Genomic DNA, 21592 nt, shown 5'->3' on the forward strand with positions numbered 1-21592 from the left:
TTCTTTTAATGCCCCATGTCAGGGTTCTTTCTTGTCTCGAGACATTATACATGCTTCTTCCTCTGCTCCTCTTTGCCTGGCTAATGAGTACCCATCCTTCAGATTTTAGCTCAACTCTTCCTCAGGAAGCCTTCCTGGACCCCCTCCCCACCCTCAGACTAGGCCATGTCCCACCCATGTGTCCTCACAGCACCGGGTACTTTCCCAGTTGCAGCATGCGACATACCGTGCCAAGTGACTTGTCTTCCTTTCCTGCTAAACTGGAAGTTCTCTGACTTGCCCACCAGCATGTCCTCAGCCCCAAACGCAGTACTTGGAAGGGAGTAGTTACTGATAAATCTGTGTTAAGTGGGAGTTAGATGAATGGATTTCTTAATCATAAATCTGGTTTTCGGTAGCTCTTCATTGCATTTAGAACAAAGTCTTACAATGGTTTTAGGGTCCTTTATGATCAGATCCCCATGCATTTTCAGTCTTGTCATCTCTTCAAAATCCAGTCTTACTGAACTGAATGGAGGTCCCCAAATACCTGGTCTCACTTCTTTCAGCCTTGGCCAATACTGGACTCTCTGGTACACTCTTACTTCTCATCTCTCACTCCTCTTCCTTGTTGGGCTAACATCCACTAACCTTTAAGCATTCAATTCAGACATCTCTTCCTCCAGGAAGCCTCCCTTGACTTCTGTGACCAGTTGTGGTGCCCTTTACTGGAAAGCCTGTAGTATTCTGGGCTTCCTTCTCACTATTCTGTTTTCCCAAGTAGATGGTGAAGTAGCAGTCTGCACTATGATATCCTGAATGTGAGCCCAGGGCCTGCACACAGTGGACACTCCAGAAATATTTGTAGATTAAACTATGTTGTCTTATTCCTTGCTATTGGCACATGTCCTGTCTTTCAAGAGCAGAGTGTAAAGTCCTTGAAGGCAATGAAGGGAGCTAAAATATCTGTGGGTCTCTCTCGAGGCCTGAGGTTAATAAATGTCCCCAATAAGCCTCATTTATGTTGTTTAGAGTCTGTGCTGCAAGGTACTTGACAAATGTCTTAATCAATCAGTGGATCCTTGGCTTAAAGTCCCAGAAAGTCTGGGTTTGGGATTATGGTAACCGTAGACACTGTTTTTCTAGAAGGGACCATTGCTGCTTTCTGAAAGCTAGTGCCTGAAACAGTGTCAGGCCCCTGGCTGGTTTCAACAGAGAATTTGCTGAATGAATTCTAGAGCTAAGAGAGAGTGTCAGGGAGACAGGCTGTGCTTGTTCATTTCACTGTGTTCTGGACTCAGACATTCAGACAGAATGGAATGGTTGTAAGGGATAAGATCATATGTTCATGTTCCAAATGCAAGATTAAAAGAAACTTAATAAAAATATTAGAAAGGATGGACAAAATCTGTTTTGTAATGACTCAATGGCTTCAAATTTTAGGACCACCAGTTTGCCTTCTCTGGTAAATAAGCTGTTTGTAGCTGGACTCAAATGAGATAATTTAAAAAAATGTGACCAAATGAAAGTTGTCACCTTGATATGAGATACATAAATAGACCCTAAATTGGCAAGTAGGACCACAGACCCCCTTCTGCTGTCTGAAAAGCCATGCTAGCAAATAAGTCCCACATTGCAAATTCCCAAGAACCAAGAGCAGAGAAATGCAAAGAAATTTTGAGACAAAAGATTGAGAGGGAGCATTTTAATATAGTTTAACAGTGAAGACAGGCCAGAGTCTTGCTACTTAAAGGGTGGTGTGGCCCAGCAACTTCAGCATCCCCTGAGAACTGGTTAGAAATGTAAAATCTTAGGCCCCCTCCCCTCCTCAGATGTACTACATTCTAACAAGATCTCTGGGTGATTTATTTGTATGCTCATCAAAATTTGAGAAGCATTGAGCTAGAACATTTATTAGTGCAGGTTTTGCTCTTAAAATGTGCTTTGAGGTCAAAATGAACCCATTTCAATCATTTTTAGCTCATTTTTTTCTCCATTCTCTACCTCTGAGCAATACCATCATATGTCAGCATCCTGCCCTGGGAATTTGAGCTGTTCTTGTGAATTCCACCAGCGTACAGCATTTTGCTGTGCCATTTCTGTAGACAGTCTTTATGGATTACAAATTGGATTCCGAAACTGCCATCAGCTGTTCCTTGTACAACACCCCTGGGAGTTAGCTTGTATGATGATTTCTGTTTTCAGAGACGATGAAACCAGGACCCCAAGGCGGTTTGGTGATTCAGCCAAGGGGCACCAACCAAATCAGCATCTGAGTCAAAATGAGAACTCAAGCTTTGGAGTTTCCAGTGTGAGGTTCACTGGACTTTGATGTCTTTCCTTTCTATATAAGCGCTTTTTGTTTTTTTGGTTTTTTTTTAACCTAAGAGACCTTAAGAAAGAACACATTCATAGATAACCTTGTGTGAGTTACTTACTGAATGAGCCATGCACATGGGGGCCCCCAGGAATTGGGATTTTCAGAAAGCCCTGTCCAGTGGAGAGAGGTTAGCCCAGGGTGGGCACTGCCTGGCCCCCCAACCCACACTCCTGCTGTTCGGCTGGCAGGTTCTGCACTCGGGAACCTCAGAAAGCTCAGAGCCTCACTGGGGCTCATTGTGAGGGGAACAGCCCTAAGGCCATGGATACAACTATGGGGGGAAAGTTGGTGGTTTTGGAAGGCAGTAACCCAGCCCCAGGAGGATGCTCACTCCCATTTATTTGTTTGTTCTTTTCACAGATTCAGAATAGCTGATGTAACTGGAATCTGCCCCAATGCATGTGGTGGGCTTCATTGGACTGGGTTTCCTGATTCATTCCAACTTTCCTGGAGCAAACTGGAGCCACTCAATGACTTGGAAATGGTCAAGACTGTGTATCTGGCACTGATGCCAATGTGCTTCTCCTTACTTTATCTGACTCCAAGATTTTTCTGTCAACCCCAATTGAACAAAGGCCCCCAGATGGGATTTGTTCAGTTTTACCTGTCTGCGTGGTGATTCTCCCAGGGTCCTTTAGAGGATGATTGCCAGGGTGGCTGCTTAACATCCCCTCTCCACTCAATCCTCTCTAGGCATGCATATTCAGTGGGACATATTCATATATAATTGATTAGAAATAAAAAGATAGTGAGCTTTAAAATTCCATGTAAAAAGTATTGCTTTGCTAATGTGCTCCTAGCTACCTGCTCACTACACGGTGCAACAAGAGTAAGGTCATGAGGAATTCAAGGCTGAAGATGTTTGGGATTTTTAGGTGACACCAATGCCCCCTGCACCTTGTCCCCTGCTCTGCAGCCCGTGTTGTTTTGGGGCTTGGCCTAAGGCAAAAACTACAAAGCATCCTAATGAGCAGAATTATACAACAAGAATGTATGTGCATATTTGACATAGTTTCTTCTGTTGAGGGGTGGCCCTCTGACTATGACCCATGCCCTCTCCAAGGATGAGGGAGGAGTCCAGAGAAGGAGCCTTTTGTTCTCAACTGCCAGTTTTTCCCTAGCCCCTAAGGCCCCAGGGACCTGCCCTGCTCTGCGTGGGCCTGCAGAAGCCCTGCAATTTCCACATGGGCGGGTGATTTCAGAACGATGGACAGAGCTGTTCGGCCACCCTACAGGGAAAAAAGAAAAGGAGAAACAGATTTTATCTGACTGCCTCTCACTCCAGAGAGGAAGGGTGAGTTGGGAGTAGGGGGTATGAATAGGGAGCAGAAGTCTATTCCAAGCATTCAGAGAAACTGGTTGAGGAGGAAATTCAAATGGCATGAGGATCATGAGATATGGACTGCCTTCCAGTGAAACAGCTTTCGCTCCTGGGAAATCTGTGCCAGTAGAAATAATGAAATTTTGCTTGTTTGTTAGTACTTTTTTTAAAAATTGGAAAACAGAGAAAAGATGATAACTCTTGCATTATTCCATTACACAGACCTAAATGAAAATTAGCATTTTGGTATGTTTCCCTCTCATCTTTTCTTCCATGCAGATTTGTTGTTGGTTTTTAAATAGAGGAATGAGAGTGTATCTCAATTTTGAATCTGCTTTTATTTTTAACTTACCATGGTATGCTGTAATATTTTTTTCCTTTCCTTATAGTCATTTTAACATATAATTTTCCTTACTGGTTGCATAATATTCCATAATTTATGGAACCATTTCTCTTCTATTGAATCTTTGATCTATATTTAGCCCAGTTAGTGTGACTATTTTTACATTTTGCTGCATAAAGATCAATGAGTTTGATATATGGTGGGTGCCCAAGACCCCACTAGGATATTCTCTACTCTACTATAAATGGGTGAAATTACTTCCTAAAATGTGAAAAATCCACAGAAGCAGGTGGAAGTGTTCATACTCAACTTAAAACTCTTCAGTCTTTTCTCTGCCCCAGGAGGGAGTCTACCTGCCACTGGGGCCCCCACACATGTGAATAACTGTAATGCACAGCAAAAAGCCAGACAAGCCAGAACCAGAATAGAATGAGCTCAGGGGAGAGGACAGCTGCTGGGTGTCTGTGTAGAGGGCGGGGGTGCAGGGTGGCGCAGGCAGAAGAAGGAAGTGTTATCTCAGTGGGACCCCAAAGGACATGGGCTTCACAAAATATGAAGTTCTTTCCCTAAAAAGGCCTCATGACTCCCTGCGCCTTCCTTTTCCCACCCCTTACAAGTTGGTATTTGTAGGGTTATTTGATAAGTCTCAGTCTACAGGAGGGCAGACGCTGGCCAGCACAGACATCCCTGCACCCAGCCCAGTGCCTGCCACGTGGCTGGAACTCAGAAAGCACTGTTGAAAGAGTGGGAGCTGCGTGCTGAGGGGAAAGAAGGGGAGACTGTGTGCTAAGGAGAGGTATTAATTTCAAGTTGGTGAAGAACCTGAGCAACATAAAATCCTAATGAGTATTTTCTTAGACTGGGCAAATCTGGAAAAAAGCAAAGATTTTAAGAGAGGAGCCTTGTAAAACCCCACAGGAAAGGGGCTGAGGTTTATTTAGGCCTGTGTCCCTGTGCTCTGGACTCATCTTTGTATTTTGCCAACCTTGAGGCTCTACAGTATAAACGTGGAGATGGTGTAATCACCATTAATATGGGAAAGAACCACAGGACCAGTCCCAGGGGACCTGTGCCCCTTTGAACAGGGCCTATCTGGAGATGACAGCCTGCATCTGTGAGCTCGTTGGGTGTAGACATGGAGTGGGAGATCCCATTCGGCTCAAAAAGTGTGGCCAAAAAGACCACTTGGGCGGGGCGCATCCCTCAAATGGTTCTGCCAGAGCCTAGGGAACAAGCCCATGGCATGCAGCTCCAGTAGGAGCCAGGCATGGCAGGTCCCTGCTTGCAATGCCATGGGACTGAAGAGACAGAAGGGGCTCCTGCAGCCAGCACACCTGTGTGTGTGTGTGTGTGTGTGTGTGATGGGGAGGGGATTCTTCTTTCAATATGACAAGAACTCACCAAGAACCCACTCTGTATCAGGCAAAAATGAGCAAGGCATAGCCTCTGCCTTCAGGAAGCTTTCGATTTGATGGGTGCTTTGGAGGTTCTGCCAAAACAAGTCCTTCAGAGGGTGAGCCCGGGAGGCCCGGGGCTGGTCCTCATCACCTGCCCCTTATCCTCATACTCTGCCACCCCCCAGTGGGCTGGCTGACCTATTTCTTGAATACATTCCAAGTCCAGAAAAAGTGCCTTCCTGTCTTCTAGGGATTCTGCATTTAGAGTAACATTTAAATGTTGGTAGGATGAGAGAAACCAATTTCAGGACATGAATTCTCTCTGTATTCCAAGGGAATTAAATGAAACCTGTATCTAAGTCTTCATGGGAAAAGTGAGCCTTCAAACGATACGGTGATCATGAGAAGGCCTTCAGTGAAAGGCTCTAGGCTCAGAGGCTTGTTGCTCAGGAGGGACTCAGTCAGCAGTCCCCATCTCCCACTGAACCTTCTCCCCAAGTCACCTTTGGGTAATTTGGATGTGAACCCTGAGTCAGCCCTGACCCACGCAGGCAGCAGATGACTGGGCCGTGAGGGGGGTCTAGAACCCTCTGGGCCTGCTGCCTGCACTGCCTGGGCACCCCTGCACTCGGTGGGCCCCCCTTAACCCTCTCCACTTTCTGCTGCAACAGGCTTCTGCTGCCATCTCCTGTCTCCTCTATTTCCTCCCTCCCAGGCTGCCTTGAACGTCAGCCAGCCTGGTCCTCGACCACGATCTGGCTGTTCCCGTCCAGCGCTGGACTGCAGTGGCTGTCTAGTCCCACCTGAACTTAAGCACTTGCTTATACCAGTGTTCCTCCACCATGGCACTACTGACATGTTGGGCCAGATAACCTGTAATCCCTCATTGGTCCTGTGCACCATAGGGCATTTAGCATCTACCCACTAGATACCAGGGGCACCCCCTCCCCAACTTATATGTTTGTATGTTTGTAAATACAATAAATGAAAAATGTAAATACAAACATAAAAAATGTCTCCAGACATTGTCATATCTCCCCTGGAAGGCAAAATCACTCCTGAATGAGAGCCACTTTGCCCTTTGGGGCAGTCTTTTCTGACTGGCTCCCCTAACTCCAGACCTTCATCCTTTCTACTCCCTGCAGACACTTCCTGCAAATGCCAAGATCCCTGTGCATTCACGTGGTGGTTGCTGCATATTCGCTGTCACTGTGCACCTGTTCGCAGCAATAACAGTTACCTCCAACTGAGGACCTCCTAGATGTCACATATGGACTTTACAAACATTACCGTGTTTAGGTCTATTACTATCCCCAGTGACAGAGGCCAAGAGTAGTTAAGTGATCTGCCCAAAGGCACACAGTCACTGTACCCAGTTTCAAACTCATGAGTGTTTAATTTTAGAGTCCATGCTTCTAATAGTCACTCTATTTGTTCAAAGTACAGCAGAGCCCACCCACCATGGCTCTTCTACCTCCTGAAAGCAGCCATGAGCTCTCTGTTATCTGTGACAGAACCTCCAGAGGTGTCTCGGAGATGATCTCAGACACACTGCCTGATCGCCCCAGCTCACCTGGGACTTCCAAAGCTCATGTCCCCTACCCCACAGGTCTGCCCTCTCAAGGCCCCCAGGGGCAACCGCAGTAGACACTCTGGGAGAGCCAGGGGCCTGTTTTGCATTAAAGAGCTGCCTCCTCCTGCCCCAGGGCAACCCTGCAGGGAGCTCCTAATACAGAGCCTTGTCTGGCTATATAAGGTTTGGAACAGGAGGCTCTTGTTTTCACAGCCCGCCACCATACACACATGCAGTTCAAGAGGGTCTGTTCTCTCTAGCTCAGAAACCGCTTTAGCAGAGCTCGGTTCCCAGTACCTGAAGACACTGACTGGGGAACCTGCTTCCTGGGTGTGGCTTGAGGGATCCACCACCTTGAATCACTGATGGAACAGTGTGGGGTGGTTCAGATGTTGTTGGGAGCCACACAAAGACAACAAGATGGCCACAGCTCATGAGGTTCCTGCTTCACTTCTTGGAGATTAGCTACGAGCCCGCGCGCGCCAACAAAGGAGCCCGCGCGCGCCAACAAAGAAGCCCGCGCGCGCCAAGAGATACTCTTCTCCCCCTCCTTCCCCATTATCATATACCAATCAGAATGTAACTCGCTGCGCCACCCCTGCTATGCAGCCAATCCCCTGCCTACAAGTATCCTATGGCCCACTCTGCCCCTGAAACACTGGTGTATATCTACCCCCGTCTTACAATAAAATTTGAAGGCTTGATCAGAATACTGTCTTGCCTTCGCTCTTCTCTCGCCCCCATTTTCTTTCAGGTCGGATCCCCCTCGTCCCCACAAATAACTAAGTCCCGCTGGACGGGACAAGTGGCGCCCAACGTGGGGCCAGAGGCGCGGATCCTTCGCAGGCGGACCCCCGAGTAAGATATCGTCTGGCCAGACCCCTTCTTGATGAAACAATAGGAGACGCCTTTCGCCGCTCACGGAGGTCGTCGTCCCTGGTGAGTACCGGCCGCCTTATAAGAAAATGGGAACTAGATTAAGTAAAGAAGCGGTCTTCATAAGAGACCTAAAAAGTTCGCTTAGGGAGAGAGGAGTTCGAGTTAAAAAGAAAGACTTGGTAAAGTTTTTTATTTTTGTTGATGAAGTCTGTCCGTGGTTTATTGTTAATGGCCCCGAAATTCATCCTAAAAAATGGCAGAAAGTAGGTAGAGATTTAAATGATTATCTTATCAAAAACGGCCCTGACTCTGTTCCTGTTTCAGTATTTTCCTATTGGAGTCTTATCAGAGATATTGTTGAAAATACTGACCCTGATAAACGTCGACTCTTGTCAGTGGCAGAATATTGCCTCCGCCCCCTATCTCGGGCGGCCTCAAAATCGTCTCTTTCGAGTGATCCCCCTGCTCCAAAATCAGCTAAATCCCCCTCCCCTAGCCTAACACCATCTTTGCTCGGTGCCCTCCATGATACCCCTCCCAAATGTTGCATTTATCCGCCTCTCCCTCGAGATTCGGACTTTGTCGATACACAAAAGGTTTTTCCGGTCGTGACTAAGAGCCAAAATAGCGAACCTTTAGATCCGGGAGACGCGGCCGAACTAGAAGACGAGGCGGCCAAGTATCACAACCCAGATTGGCCCCTTGCCGCCCCGTCGCTTAACCCCCCTTCCTACACTCCCCCTATTCGGCCTCCCAATGTTTGCGCCCCGGCCTTTTTGCCCCCGTCGGCCCCTCCGCTACCCCCTCCGGCTCCCGGTCCTGTTAGCCCCCCTACCAGCACTGAAGACCTAATAGCACAGATAGTAGAACAAAGAATAACTTGCCATCTCCAAAAATTGGTTGTCTCCCAACCAGTTCGTCCCTCATTATCTTCGCAAAGGAGCCTCTCTAAGAAACCGCTTACAGCCACAAAACCTAAAAAACTGCTCTTTCCTGTTCTTACCCGGGCCTCCGCCCGCTCTGGCCCCACCTCCACAACACGTAGCCCAGAAGAGGGCGATCTTGAAAGCGATGGTGAAGACACCCCTGCTGCTCAGGAATTAGAAAGTGAGGGGGAAGAGCAGGCTGAGCCAGAGCCGGCCGAGCCTGCCGATGGCCCTAGAGAATTTCACAAAATCCATTTCAAAAGCTTAAAAGAGCTGAACGCGGCCGTTAAAGCTTATGGCCCCAATGCCCCTTTTACCCTTTCTGTTCTTGATTCGCTGTCTCGAGGAGGACATTTACTCCCAGGTGAATGGCTGCGTATAGTCCAAGCTGTGCTTACCCGTGGTCAGTTTCTAACTTGGAAGGCAGATTTTGCTGACCGCTGTCAGACCATCGCTGCTGCCAATGTAAAAGACCCTCATTCCCCAACAGCGTCCTGGATGTTTGATAAGCTTACGGGACAGGGCAGATATATCTCTGAAACCAGACAGCAGCGCCTTCCCCTTGGTCTTTTATCTCAAGTGAAAGATGCCGCTTTGGGCGCTTGGATATCACTCCCTGCTTCCGGGACTGCTAACACTCCTCTAACTAAGATCACTCAAAGCTCGCAAGAAGACTATAGCGAATTTGTTAGCAGACTGTTAGAGGCCGCCGAAAGGACCCTTGGTTCCGCGGCTGCCAATGATAAGATTGTAAAACAGCTAGCCTATGAAAACGCCAATTCGGCATGTCGAGCCGTCCTCCGCGGTAAGACTCGAGACAAAACTCTTGACGAAATGCTGAGAATGTGTAGAGATGTCGATCCTTTTACATCCAAAGTCCAAGCCCTTTTAGCTGTAGGTGCCGCTGTTCAGACTCCCCCGGCTTCTTATCCTCCTTCCTTCCCCAGGGGCGCACCGCCTATGCGTAACTGCTTTAAATGTGGACAGCCAGGCCATTTCGCTCGCCAATGCCCTACCTCAGCTCCTCCTCCTAGAGTTGGGTCAGTCCCCGGTATTTGCCCTCGCTGCCATAAGGGGCGGCACTGGGCCAAAGAGTGCCGTAACAATCCAACAAATCCTTTTTATAGTACCACAAATCCTTTCACCCCCCCTTTTCAGGGAAACGGGCTGAGGGGCCAGCCCCGGGCCCCCCAGCCAATTCCATTTCAGCCGGCCTCGGGGAACAGCCTAGCTGTAGCACTCCCGCCCTCTATCGGGCCACACCCGGGAGTGCAGGACTTGACCTCTGTGCCTCCTCCTCAACAATATTAACGCCTGAAGAGGGAGTTACAATTATTTCCACAGGAATTTATGGCCCACCTCCCAAAGATACTTATTTTCTAATTTTAGGACGAGCTTCCACCACAATAAACGGCCTTATTGTCCACCCTTCCTTAGTTGACAATGACTATACTGGAGAAATAAAAATTCTTGCTAGTGCTCCCCGGTGCCCTGTCAGCATTATGAAAGGTCAGCGCCTTGCGCAGGCACTCCCCCTCCCTTTAAGTACATCTCACCCTGCTATTCATAAGAAGCGAGGCTCCTCTACCCCAGGTTCTTCAGACTTATATTGGATCCAAGCCATTACTAAAGAACGCCCCACTCTTAAGCTTAAGATCCAAGGAAAAGTATTTGAAGGAATTTTAGATTCGGGGGCCGACTCTACGGTCATATCTCAGGCTTCATGGCCCTCCAGCTGGCCCTTACACGCTTCCTTGACCCATCTACAAGGAATTGGGCAGTCAAGAAACACCTTACAGAGCTCACAGTTACTAAACTGGGAAGATGAAGAAGGAAATACCGGATTCATTCAACCCTTTGTAGTTCCTGGGTTGCCAGTAAATCTTTGGGGAAGAGATATCCTTTCTCAAATGAAAGTCATCATGTGTAGCCCTAATGAAGTTGTAACACAGCAGATGCTTTCACAGGGTTACCTCCCTGGTCAGGGGTTGGGCAAACTAAAACAGGGAGATCCCAACCCGATACTGGCCACGCCTAAGATAGACCGCTCAGGTTTAGGGTTTGAAAAACATTTTTCGTAAGGGCCGTTGCTCCTCCTGCACTCCAGGCAGACAAGATTACTTGGAAAAGTGATGTTCCTGTCTGGATTGATCAATGGCCCCTTACCACTACAAAATTAAATGCAGCCATAGAGTTAGTGCAGGAACAGTTGGCTGCTGGACATATTGAACCTTCTACATCCCCTTGGAACACCCCAATCTTTGTGATCCAAAAGAAATCAGGCAAGTGGAGGCTCCTACAAGACCTCAGGGCGGTTAATAAGACCATGGTCCCTATGGGTGCATTACAACCGGGAATTCCCTCTCCAATAGCCATTCCTAAAGGGTATGTCAAATTAGTAATTGATCTAAAAGATTGCTTTTTCTCCATACCTTTGCATCCTGATGATTGCAAACGTTTTGCCTTTAGTATACCCATTACCAATTGTGTAGGGCCTTCTCCCCGGTTTCAGTGGAGAGTTCTCCCACAAGGAATGGCCAACAGCCCTACTCTTTGCCAAAAGTTCGTAGCCCAGACTATAGACCCCTTTAGGTTGCTCTTCCCCACTTTGTATATTATCCATTATATGGACGATATTCTTCTTGCCGGTCCTGACCAACAACAGCTCTATGCGGCCAGTCAACAGCTAGTCACTGCCCTCCGAGATCGAGGACTACAAATTTCCCCAGAAAAGGTCCAGGTCCACCCCCCCCAACTATTTTTAGGCTTTGAATTATTTTCTAATAAAATCCTCACTCAAAAAATTCAGTTAAAGAGAAGCTCCTTAAACACTCTTAATGATTTTCAGCGTCTCCTAGGAGACATCAACTGGCTCAGGCCTTATTTAAAGCTGACCACCGGAGAGTTAAAGCCTTTGTTTGATGTCCTACGTGGAGACCCTGATCCTTCCTCCCCCCGCTCGCTTTCATCAGAAGCACAAAGGGCACTAACCATTGTAGAGCGGGCTATTTCTGAACAGACCATTAGCTACTTCTCTCCACATCTAAGCTTGTGGCTGCTCATTTTCCCTACCCCCTTCTCCCCTACAGGAGTCCTTTGGCAGAACCATCCACTATTTTGGGTTCATTTGCCAGCCTCCCCCCCTAGAGTCTTAGCTACCTATCCTCAATTAGTTGCTGCCCTCTTACGTTTAGGCCGAGAGGCAGCTCTCAAGTTGTTTGGGAGAGACCCTGAAGTTATAACCCTCCCATACAATACATCTCAATTACAATGGCTTATTCAACATGATGATGATTGGGCAATTAGCTGCACCTCCTTCCAGGGGACAATAGACAATCATTACCCTGCAGACAGATTAGTCCAGTTCCTTCAAAAGACCCCGGTTGTCTTTCCCAAAAGGACTAAAACCACGCCAATTGCTGGGGCTGTAATGGTGTTCTCTGATGGGTCCTCCTCCGGTATAGCCGCTTTCAGTGTTAATGGGCAAGTTACTCGAATACAGACAGACCTCTCTTCTGCACAGCTTGTTGAACTAACTGCAATAATCAAAGTTTTTGAGCTTTTAATAGATGCCCCCTTTAACCTTTATACTGATAGTGCCTATGTAGCAACCTCTGTTCCCCTATTAGAGACAGTGCCTTACATACGTCCCTCTACAAATGCTTCCCCCCTATTCGCAAAATTGCAAAAATTAATTTTAAGCCGCGATGCCCCTTTTTTCATCGGGCACATACGCGCTCACACTGGCCTTCCAGGGCCGCTTGCCAAGGGCAATGACAGGGTTGATCTAGCAACTCAATTAGTAGCCTCTGTCACGCCAGACTCACCCTTGACTGCAGCCCAACGGGCTCATGAATTACATCATCTCAATGCTCACACTCTTAGACTCAAATTTTCAATCACCCGAGAACAGGCCCGCCAAATAGTTCGACAATGTCAAGGATGTCTAACTCTCCTCCCAGAGCCTCATAACGGAATCAACCCCCGGGGGTTAGTTCCAGGAGAGATATGGCAAATGGATGTCACTCATTACCCTCCCTTTGGTAAATTAAAATATATCCATGTGTCTATTGACACATGTAGTGGTTTCCTATGTGCATCCTTGCAAACGGGAGAGGCAACTAAAAATGTTGTTACCCATGTTCTCTCATGCCTGGCATATCTACCACAACCTAAAATCTTAAAAACTGACAATGGGCCTGGATACGCCAGCTCTAGCTTTAAACAGTTCTGTGCGCAGTTAGATATTAAGCACGTAACAGGAATTCCCTATAATCCCCAAGGCCAAGGCATTGTTGAAAGAGCCCACTTAACCCTTAAAAACATGTTATTCAAACTTCAGTCGGGGGGAGAAGTACTCTATCCGAGAACAGGTAATGCAAAGACACTCCTAAATCATGCACTGTTTGTTCTCAATTTCCTTACTTATGACTCCGCGGGTAAAACCGCTGCTGATCGCCTTTGGCATCCCTCCACGGCAGATAATTATGCACAGGCTATGTGGAGAGATCCGATGACCAACACATGGCACGGGCCTGACCCTGTGCTCATATGGGGGAAAGGACATGCTTGTATATATGATGCTAAGGCACAAAATGCCCGATGGCTCCCAGATAGGCTCATTAAACTCCTAGACACAAATAGAGGCAAAAACAATAATAATTCCAGTCCAGGGCATATTAACCCCTGAGAAGCCTTCCCTTTCTGTTTATTTTCAGGAGGCAAAAATGAAGATATGTACACTATTGACCCTCGTCATGACCTTTCGCCCCGTTTGGACCCATCAGATTTCCAATTTCACCTGGACAGTCACCAATGAAGCAGGAGACGTCGTTTTCAGTTCTTCCACCTTAGCAAGTACCCCCCCATGGCCTGTTCTTGCCCCTGATCTCTGTAACTTGGCCGCTGGAGCTTCAGCAGCCTGGGGGACCCCAGACATTTACTTTCCTTTTTCCACCTCCCCTGAGACCTACCCTGAGGGACAATCTACCACTTCTCCTGGGTGTAACAACACCCCTAGGAGAACCTACCTCAGAGAAACAGAATTTTATGTCTGCCCGGGAGCTCATAGAGATCGAGCCCTTAACTATAAATGTGGATATAGAGACTCCTATTTCTGTGACTCCTGGGGGTGTGAGACTACGGGAGATGCTAGTTGGAAGCCTAGCTCCACCTGGGATTATATAACTGTAAGTAGGGCTTGGAATCCCAAGCCTAACTCAACTGTTACCCCAGAATGTCAAAGCACCCAATCCACAAGGGGGCGATGTACACCGCTCTCCATTACCTTTACTGACAAGGGAAAAAGGGCCCCTATTGATGGATGGCTCAGGGGACATGAATGGGGGCTAAGGCTTTATGTTTCAGGAAAGGACCCTGGGCTCACTTTTAAAATCAAATTAATTCGATCCATTCCAAACGCCAACAAGCACGTTGTCCTTGGCCCTATTGCCCCTAAGGCAAGAGACCCAAGACCTTCTAACCCTTCTCCCCTGTCTACTAGTACTATTTTCCAGGCCTTGCTCCCCCCGGTTTTACCCTCCACAGGCGAAATCCTTAAAGGCCTGGCTAATGTGACTGCAAAATCCCTTAACTCCACTGGATATAACGAGTGCTGGTTATGTTTCTCCCCCGTTCCCCCGTTTTACGAAGGGATAGCAGTTTTAGTAAACACCTCAGCAGACCTCATACTTACCAATGACTCCAGCAAGACTCGCTGGTCAGACCCCTCCCGTTTTTCAGAAACCTCTCCGGGTCTCACATTGACGCAGCTTTCGGGAATAGGCCTCTGTATACATAGCCCCCTCTTGCGTCTACCCCCTCAGCTAGTACCCATTTGTAACAGCTCCTTCTCACCCCCGCTGTCCTATGAATTCCTTGTCGCGCCCAACGGTACTTATTTTGCTTGCTCCTTTGGCATAACGCCCTCCGTTAACCCGCGCTTATTAATATCTAACAATGAATATTGTGTTTTAGTCATGCTCATGCCCAAGATTTCCATACATCCCACCGAAGACCTCCTTCCATATTACTCGGGCTCTACTCGCACTAAGCGTGAGCCAGTAACCGCTATCACCTTATCTGTATTATTAGGATTAGGAGCAGCTGGGGCTGGAACAGGCATTGCCTCCATAATTACTTCTAAACAACAATATTATGCTCTTAGTCAGGCTATTGATAAAGACATACAAAATCTGCAAGAGGGTTTAGACAGCCTGAAAGAATCTGTTGTCTCTCTCTCTGAGGTAGTGCTCCAAAATCGCCGAGGGTTAGACCTCCTTTTCCTGAAAGAAGGAGGTCTCTGCGCTGCTCTTAAAGAAGAATGTTGCTTCTATAAAGACAAAACAGGGTTAGTGCAAGATAGCATTGATAAAGTTAAGAAAAACCTAGAAGCCAGGCAGAAACAAAGAGAAAAGGATGAGGCCTGGTATAAAAACTGGACCTCTGCCACCCCTTGGTTAACTACTCTGATCCCCACCATCCTTGGACCCTTGGCAGGATTCTTCCTTTTAGTGTCTCTTGGCCCTTGGGCCTTAAGAAAACTGACAGTTTTTATTCGAGAGCAAGTTGACCAGCTCGTCAAGCCAGCGGTTGCTGTTCATTATCACAGACTTACAGCCTGTGATGAAGAGTCTTACACCGAGCCAACCAATGCTCCCGGTCTCCAGTTTTCAACTTTACAAGCGCCTCAGCCATGGTACCATCGATTCTGGCACCGTACTTAATGTGGCCCATATGCTGGTCAGCCAGAGCCAGACATACCCCTAACTATGAGGGTATGGGCATCGAGATGAGTGCGAGACAAAGTACCGCAAGGGAGGGTTCTTCCTAGAACCTCTCTGGTCCTCCCTGAGAATACGCCTGGCTTGCATAGAGGTTGGTATCCATATGTACATAAAGCCTTGATATATTAAGGTCAATTTGGCTTTCAGCTCTGCCTCTCCTCCCTAAAAGATACCGAGAGCATTTGCAGGATGTTACCCTGCTGGAGGAGCCAGGCCTCTATTCCCTCACTCGATTAAGGCCCACCTTTCTAAAATAAATAGAAAGAGAGGAGATGTTGGGAGCCACACAAAGACAACAAGATGGCCACAGCTCATGAGGTTCCTGCTTCACTTCTTGGAGATTAGCTACGAGCCCGCGCGCGCCAACAAAGAAGCCCGCGCGCGCCAAGAGATACTCTTCTCCCCCTCCTTCCCCATTATCATATACCAATCAGAATGTAACTCGCTGCGCCACCCCTGCTATGCAGCCAATCCCCTGCCTACAAGTATCCTATGGCCCACTCTGCCCCTGAAACACTGGTGTATATCTACCCCCGTCTTACAATAAAATTTGAAGGCTTGATCAGAATACTGTCTTGCCTTCGCTCTTCTCTCGCCCCCATTTTCTTTCAGGTCGGATCCCCCTCGTCCCCACAAATAACTAAGTCCCGCTGGACGGGACAAGATGTGAACTAGTATGAGGGGCTGTCGCTAGGCAGAAAGGGGACTCTTCTTCCCCTCCCCAGGCCTGTGTTCCCTTTGAACTGTGGATGTTAAGAATGTATAGTAAAATCCATTTAAAGCATTAAATTATAGTGCCAATGTTAAGGTTCCACTTCAACAGAGTCAGACCTGGGCTTGAATCCTTATTCTGAGCATCAGCAGCTTGTGACCCTAAGGCAGCTACATAAACTCTCTAAGCCTCTGTTGCCTTATCAGTACAAAATGAGGGTCTCGGATTCTACCTCACTGGATTACTGAGAGGATTAGTGAAGTCACGTATGGGAAGTTTTGTTCCTGTGAGTATTCTTGGGAGTCTGATGGCTCTAGGCTCCACCAGATGGTGACCTTGGGTGTGTTATTTAACCACTTGGTGCCTCCATTTCTTCATGAGCAAATGGGTGGCATCAACAGAGTCAACCTCATAAGGTTGTCGTGGATTTAAATGAGATGGCCTGTGGTAAATGCTTAGGATAGTTTCTGGCAGCAGGCAAGCGTTCAATAGACATGTGCTATGATCATTATTATCGCCATCATTGTCACATTATCATCACCATCATCACCATCATCATCATCATTGTCACTGTCATCATCACTGTCACCATCACTGTCATCATCATTGTCACCATCACCACCATCATCATCATCATTGTCACCATCATCATCACCATTGTGACCATCACTGTCACCCTCACCATCATTACCATCGTCACCATCACCATCATCACCCTCATCGCCATCACTGTCACCATCACCATCATCACCTTCACCATCATTGTGACCATCACTGTCACCCTCATCACCATTGTTGTCACCATCACCATCGTCACCATCACCATCATCACCATTGTCACCACAACCACCATCACCCTCACCATCATCACCATTGTCACCATCATTACAATCACCATCACCATCATTGTCACCACCACCATCACCATTGTGACCATCATCATCACCCTCACCATCAACATCATTGTCACCATCTGCACCATCATCCTCATCGTCACCATCGTCACTATTATTGTGACCCTTGCCACTATCATTATTACTGCCATCACCTTATAAGAAAGTTATTTCAGAAGCATATGTCTGGCAACACAACTTCAAGCAGCCTGGCTTGATGAAATGACCCACTTGGTAAGGTGGATCACTGTTGAGAGTGGAATATTTTGCACTTGGTTCCTTCACCCAGCCTTTTGAGGGTCTCCAGGGACAGCAGAGCTTCCCTGTCTAAGCTGTAGCCTCAAAACCCACCTGCTGTTACTGAAGTGACCAGATGAGGTTCAGGGCCAAGACCAGGCCTGAGCACAATCCCACAGGATGTCATGAAAGGCTAAGGTTTGGGGTCTCCTAGGCCAATGGCTCCCAGCATTTGCCATGGATCATCTCATTTACATTCCATAACAGCCTTAGGAGGTCAGGTCTTTTGCTAGCACTGTATGGTTTCTTGAATTCTGCTGGCTAGTAAGGCACTCTTCAGGAAGGGAAGTGACCTACCTAATTGTTAATTGCTCATAACTCTTACCTTGTCAGTCAGGCTGCTGTCACAGGCCGGGTGTGCCAGGAGCAGCCGCACTATGTCAGCGTTGCCACGGTGACAGGCCAGCATGAGAGCTGAGGATCCATCATGGTCCTGCAGGTTAACATCTGCCTGGCAGCTCAGCAGTGCTTGGACCATGTCCTCCCTGTCGTGGCTGACTCCCAGCATCAGCGCCGTCTGGCCTCCCTACACATGGAACACAGGGGCATAGTGAGGTTATGGTTGACAGGCAAGAACCCCCTTTCCCAGCCTAGGTGGGCTCAGGGAAGACTTCTCCAGAAAATGACCATGGATCTGAATGTCCTTCTGCCATCAGTGTGGGACACATCCTTCTTGACCTGGCAAACTTCTATTCCTTTTGTAAGACACTAGTCAAATGCCACATCCTCTCTAAGGCCCTGTACTACCATCCCAGGCACAGATGCACAACACAACACTTACCACTTGGTATTGCAAACTGTCAATCTCTTTTCTTGTGGACTGTGAAATTTTTGATGGTAGAGTCTAAGTTTGTTTCATCTCTGTCTCTCAAGTGCCTAGCAACCAGTATGCTGATAAATGTTGAATGATGGAATAAACTGAAGAATTATGGGCTATGAAGGGTTGATGGCTTAGCAACATGGCTTCGTACCACCTGCCTCAGCCTGGCTTCCTCCAAGAAGCCTTGGTTTGCTTGTAACGTGTCTGGTGTTTTCAGACTAATGATATCCAAAACCCTCTTGTCTCAACAAGATCTCCATTTGCATGGACCTGTGGTCCTTTCTAATCCCTAGCCATTAACAGTGTTTCACATCCCTGTAACATCGGTACACATGGAAATGGTTTAGAATCAAGAAGTGAGTGAGTCCAAGCTGTGGTTCTGCTGTTTCCTAGGGTGTCACCCTGGCCATGTCACTTGTCTTCCTGGAATTATGGTTTTAGGTTTCTTAAAAATAATATAATAATGACCTAGCTTGTGTACCTCACAGGGCTTTTGTAGAAATCAAGTGATAAAGATATAAATATATCAATGTATTGTAGTAATTTCTCTGATTACAAACGGACCATAATTTCTCATAGATTTTCCTGTATATACCTGGTCCTCTCACAATTGATTATATTTTGCTCTCATGGTTCTTCTGGCTTCCAGGTAGGACAGGTTTGTCTCTGACTGGACATCAGGCTTTGCAAGTTTTCAAGAATGAGGCAAAGACTGTTTCTCTCCTTTCAGATTCCCGTGCCTCTGAGCACAGTGACTTCTATGTAAAAAGTGCTAAGGACATGTTTGCGGATGTGTTCATTGATTAAAGCTCCAATCTGCAGTCACTGATGGATGATGCTTCCCTCCCCAGAATGCTGGGGCTTAGAGAAAAGAAATGGGGTTTGCAATGAGGAAAATCCTGGCTCTACCACTTATTACCTGGGTGTATCTGCACAAGTTAACCTCTCAATGACTTTGCTTGATCTGGTAAAATGGGAATGCTTAAGAACATTACCTGCCTTAGGGGTTGTGAGATCTGACTGCTTATCACATGCTACATACATGTTAGCTACTACTGTCATTGTGAGCATTAGACATAACGTATGACAAATGCTTAGTATGTGGGGATGTATTATTAGGTATCCTGGTTCTCCATTTCTCTAGAACCCAGACAGCTCTTTCCAGAGAAGCCTGTTTGCTTTGTGGCTTGTTCATATTCAGCCTTGAGGTAATGGTTGTTGTCTTGGACTAAACAGACCATCCAGACCCTCTCTCCAAAGCCAGATGACATATGCAGATTGTCTTTTATCTGACCCTCTTCCTGTTTGGGGCTCCTTCCTTCCTCACTTCCTTCCCAGTCCAGTTCAACACAATTTAATCCAATGATCATTTACAGAGCACTGCTATATGCCAGGCACTGTGCTGTCCCTGGAGAAACAAAGAGAAATAAGTAGCTGAGCCTAGAAGACTCCCAGCTTCCCAACTCACCCCTATATAACCTGGTACCTACTGCTTCCTCATATATAAAGGCCCCAGAGGGGCTAACAGCAGCAGCTGAAGCTGCGAATTCCCACTCCTACTTTGGTGACCTGGGATGAGTCCCTTCCCCTCCTAGAGAATCAGTTTTCCTCTCTGAAAAAGGACATTGATTTTGATCATTGATGATCACCTCTTCCTCTTGCAATGGAGCTGATTTGGAAAAAAAATTAGCATGTTTATGGGAAACTTTAAACTTTTAAAATGAGAAAATCTTTATTGAGTCTTGTGGTGTCAGAGTTGTAAGTGGATGAAATACTTTGAAAACTAGAGAATGATCTACAAATATCTGTTTCTTGACATTGATAGGATTGCGATTAGAGGAAGTGTGCAAAGTGCCTCTGCCAACAGGTCAGGCTACTTCAGCAATCACATCTTTTTTTTTTTAAATTTTGGTATCATTAATCTACAATTACATGAAGAACATTATGTTTACTAGGTTCCCCCCTTCACCAAGTCCCCCCCACATACCCCTCCACAGTCACTGCTCATCAGTGTAGTAAGATGCTGTAAAATCACTACTTGTCTTCTCTGGGCAATCACATCTTTTTAAAGATGTTTGTACAGTGAACAGCCTTGGAAGATAGAGATAGTATTTCTTACAGAACAGAGGGCAGCCATGCTTACTATCCAGCATGAAGGATTCAAGTTTCCTAAGCTCAGGGTCCTCTCTGTTAAAACAATCCACTCTGTGTGCAGGGATCTGGCCATCCTCATACTCTGTGGGAACTGAGAATTGGGGCAAATACTGATGCTGTGGCTACTGCTACTGCTGTGAGTAATACACTGTCCTTTGTCTCTAGTACAGGAGTCTCGTGTCTTCTGTCATCAACCTTGATACTGCAGCAGCTAAACTGTTGCTTTAAGGTGGAATGAAATCATAGACCCTTCAAAATTCTTGATGGTTAGGCTACATCTATGACCAGTCTACAAGGAAAAGGAGAGTTGAATGTACTCTACTAGTTCTTATTTTGGTCAAAGGTAGGTAAGTGGCCTTTTGAGGAGTTTCCGTTGCTACATATGGAGCCCTGTCTAACTCAAAGCCCTACTGGGTAAGGACCATACCCCTACTCTGTATTCTCAAGGAGAGGGGCCCAGAAGTTGAACAGAGACATTCAGGCCCTCTGAACTGCTTTGTATTCCATGATCAAGGTGGATCACCTACAGGGGCATCATAGAGCTGCCAACCAGCAATGCCTTCTCAAGGTGCTAACTCCGAAAACACTTGGTTTAAGAAGTTGGGTCCAGATGGAATTTGCCCAGTTTCAAATCGGGACATAGACTTCAAGCCCCCTGACCTCTGTCCTAGCCTGTCTGAGTCCCAGGAGACTTTGAGGAAACAAAATGTTCAGGCTTTGGACAGAAGCCATGTGTACGGTCCAGCCCTCTTGGGTTAAAAATCCTGCACGCATCTGCATGGAATCTCTCACCCCACTAGCAAAATAAAACTGGGAGGTGCCTACATTTATTAAAGAGGAGATCATGTTCACCTCTCCTACCTGAGTAGCTTGGATGTTCACATTTCCTTCTCTTAAGAGCTTCCAGACAACAGCCATGTCTTCATCAGCCTCTGCAGAAGCCAAGGGAGTGATCATCACTGCAGTATAGCCAGCTTTGTTCTGACGGTCCACATTACAGACGCCTGCAAGAGGAGCAACGAGCACTGGAACAGCTCCGGAGGGGCATGAGGCAAGACTGCTTTACCCTGTTCAACAGGATGCTGCCTGCTGGCTCAAAGGCCACAGAATAGAGCAGTCCTTTCCTGGTAGTG

At 47.0% G+C, this 21592-nt stretch overlaps 1 protein-coding gene across 3 annotated transcripts in view; it reads right to left on the reverse strand.

Annotated features, from left to right (window-relative positions):
- Positions 1 to 3451: 3451 nt before the first annotated feature.
- Positions 3452 to 21592, reverse strand: part of KANK4 (KN motif and ankyrin repeat domains 4) — a 66326-nt gene continuing 48185 nt past the window's right edge. For all 3 annotated transcript variants that reach the window (XM_037024382.2, XM_073234048.1, XM_017661196.3), the window contains 3 exons: positions 21321 to 21463; positions 17811 to 18011; positions 3452 to 3588 (listed from right to left, as the gene is read on the reverse strand). In XM_037024382.2, coding sequence (XP_036880277.2) covers positions 3484 to 3588; positions 17811 to 18011; positions 21321 to 21463 — 449 coding nt within the window. In that variant the 3' untranslated portion in view covers positions 3452 to 3483. The remainder of the gene's footprint in view (positions 3589 to 17810; positions 18012 to 21320; positions 21464 to 21592) is intronic.

Source organism: Manis javanica, chromosome 4 (genome assembly GCF_040802235.1).
Source record: "Manis javanica isolate MJ-LG chromosome 4, MJ_LKY, whole genome shotgun sequence".
Taxonomy (NCBI): Eukaryota; Metazoa; Chordata; class Mammalia; order Pholidota; family Manidae; genus Manis; species Manis javanica.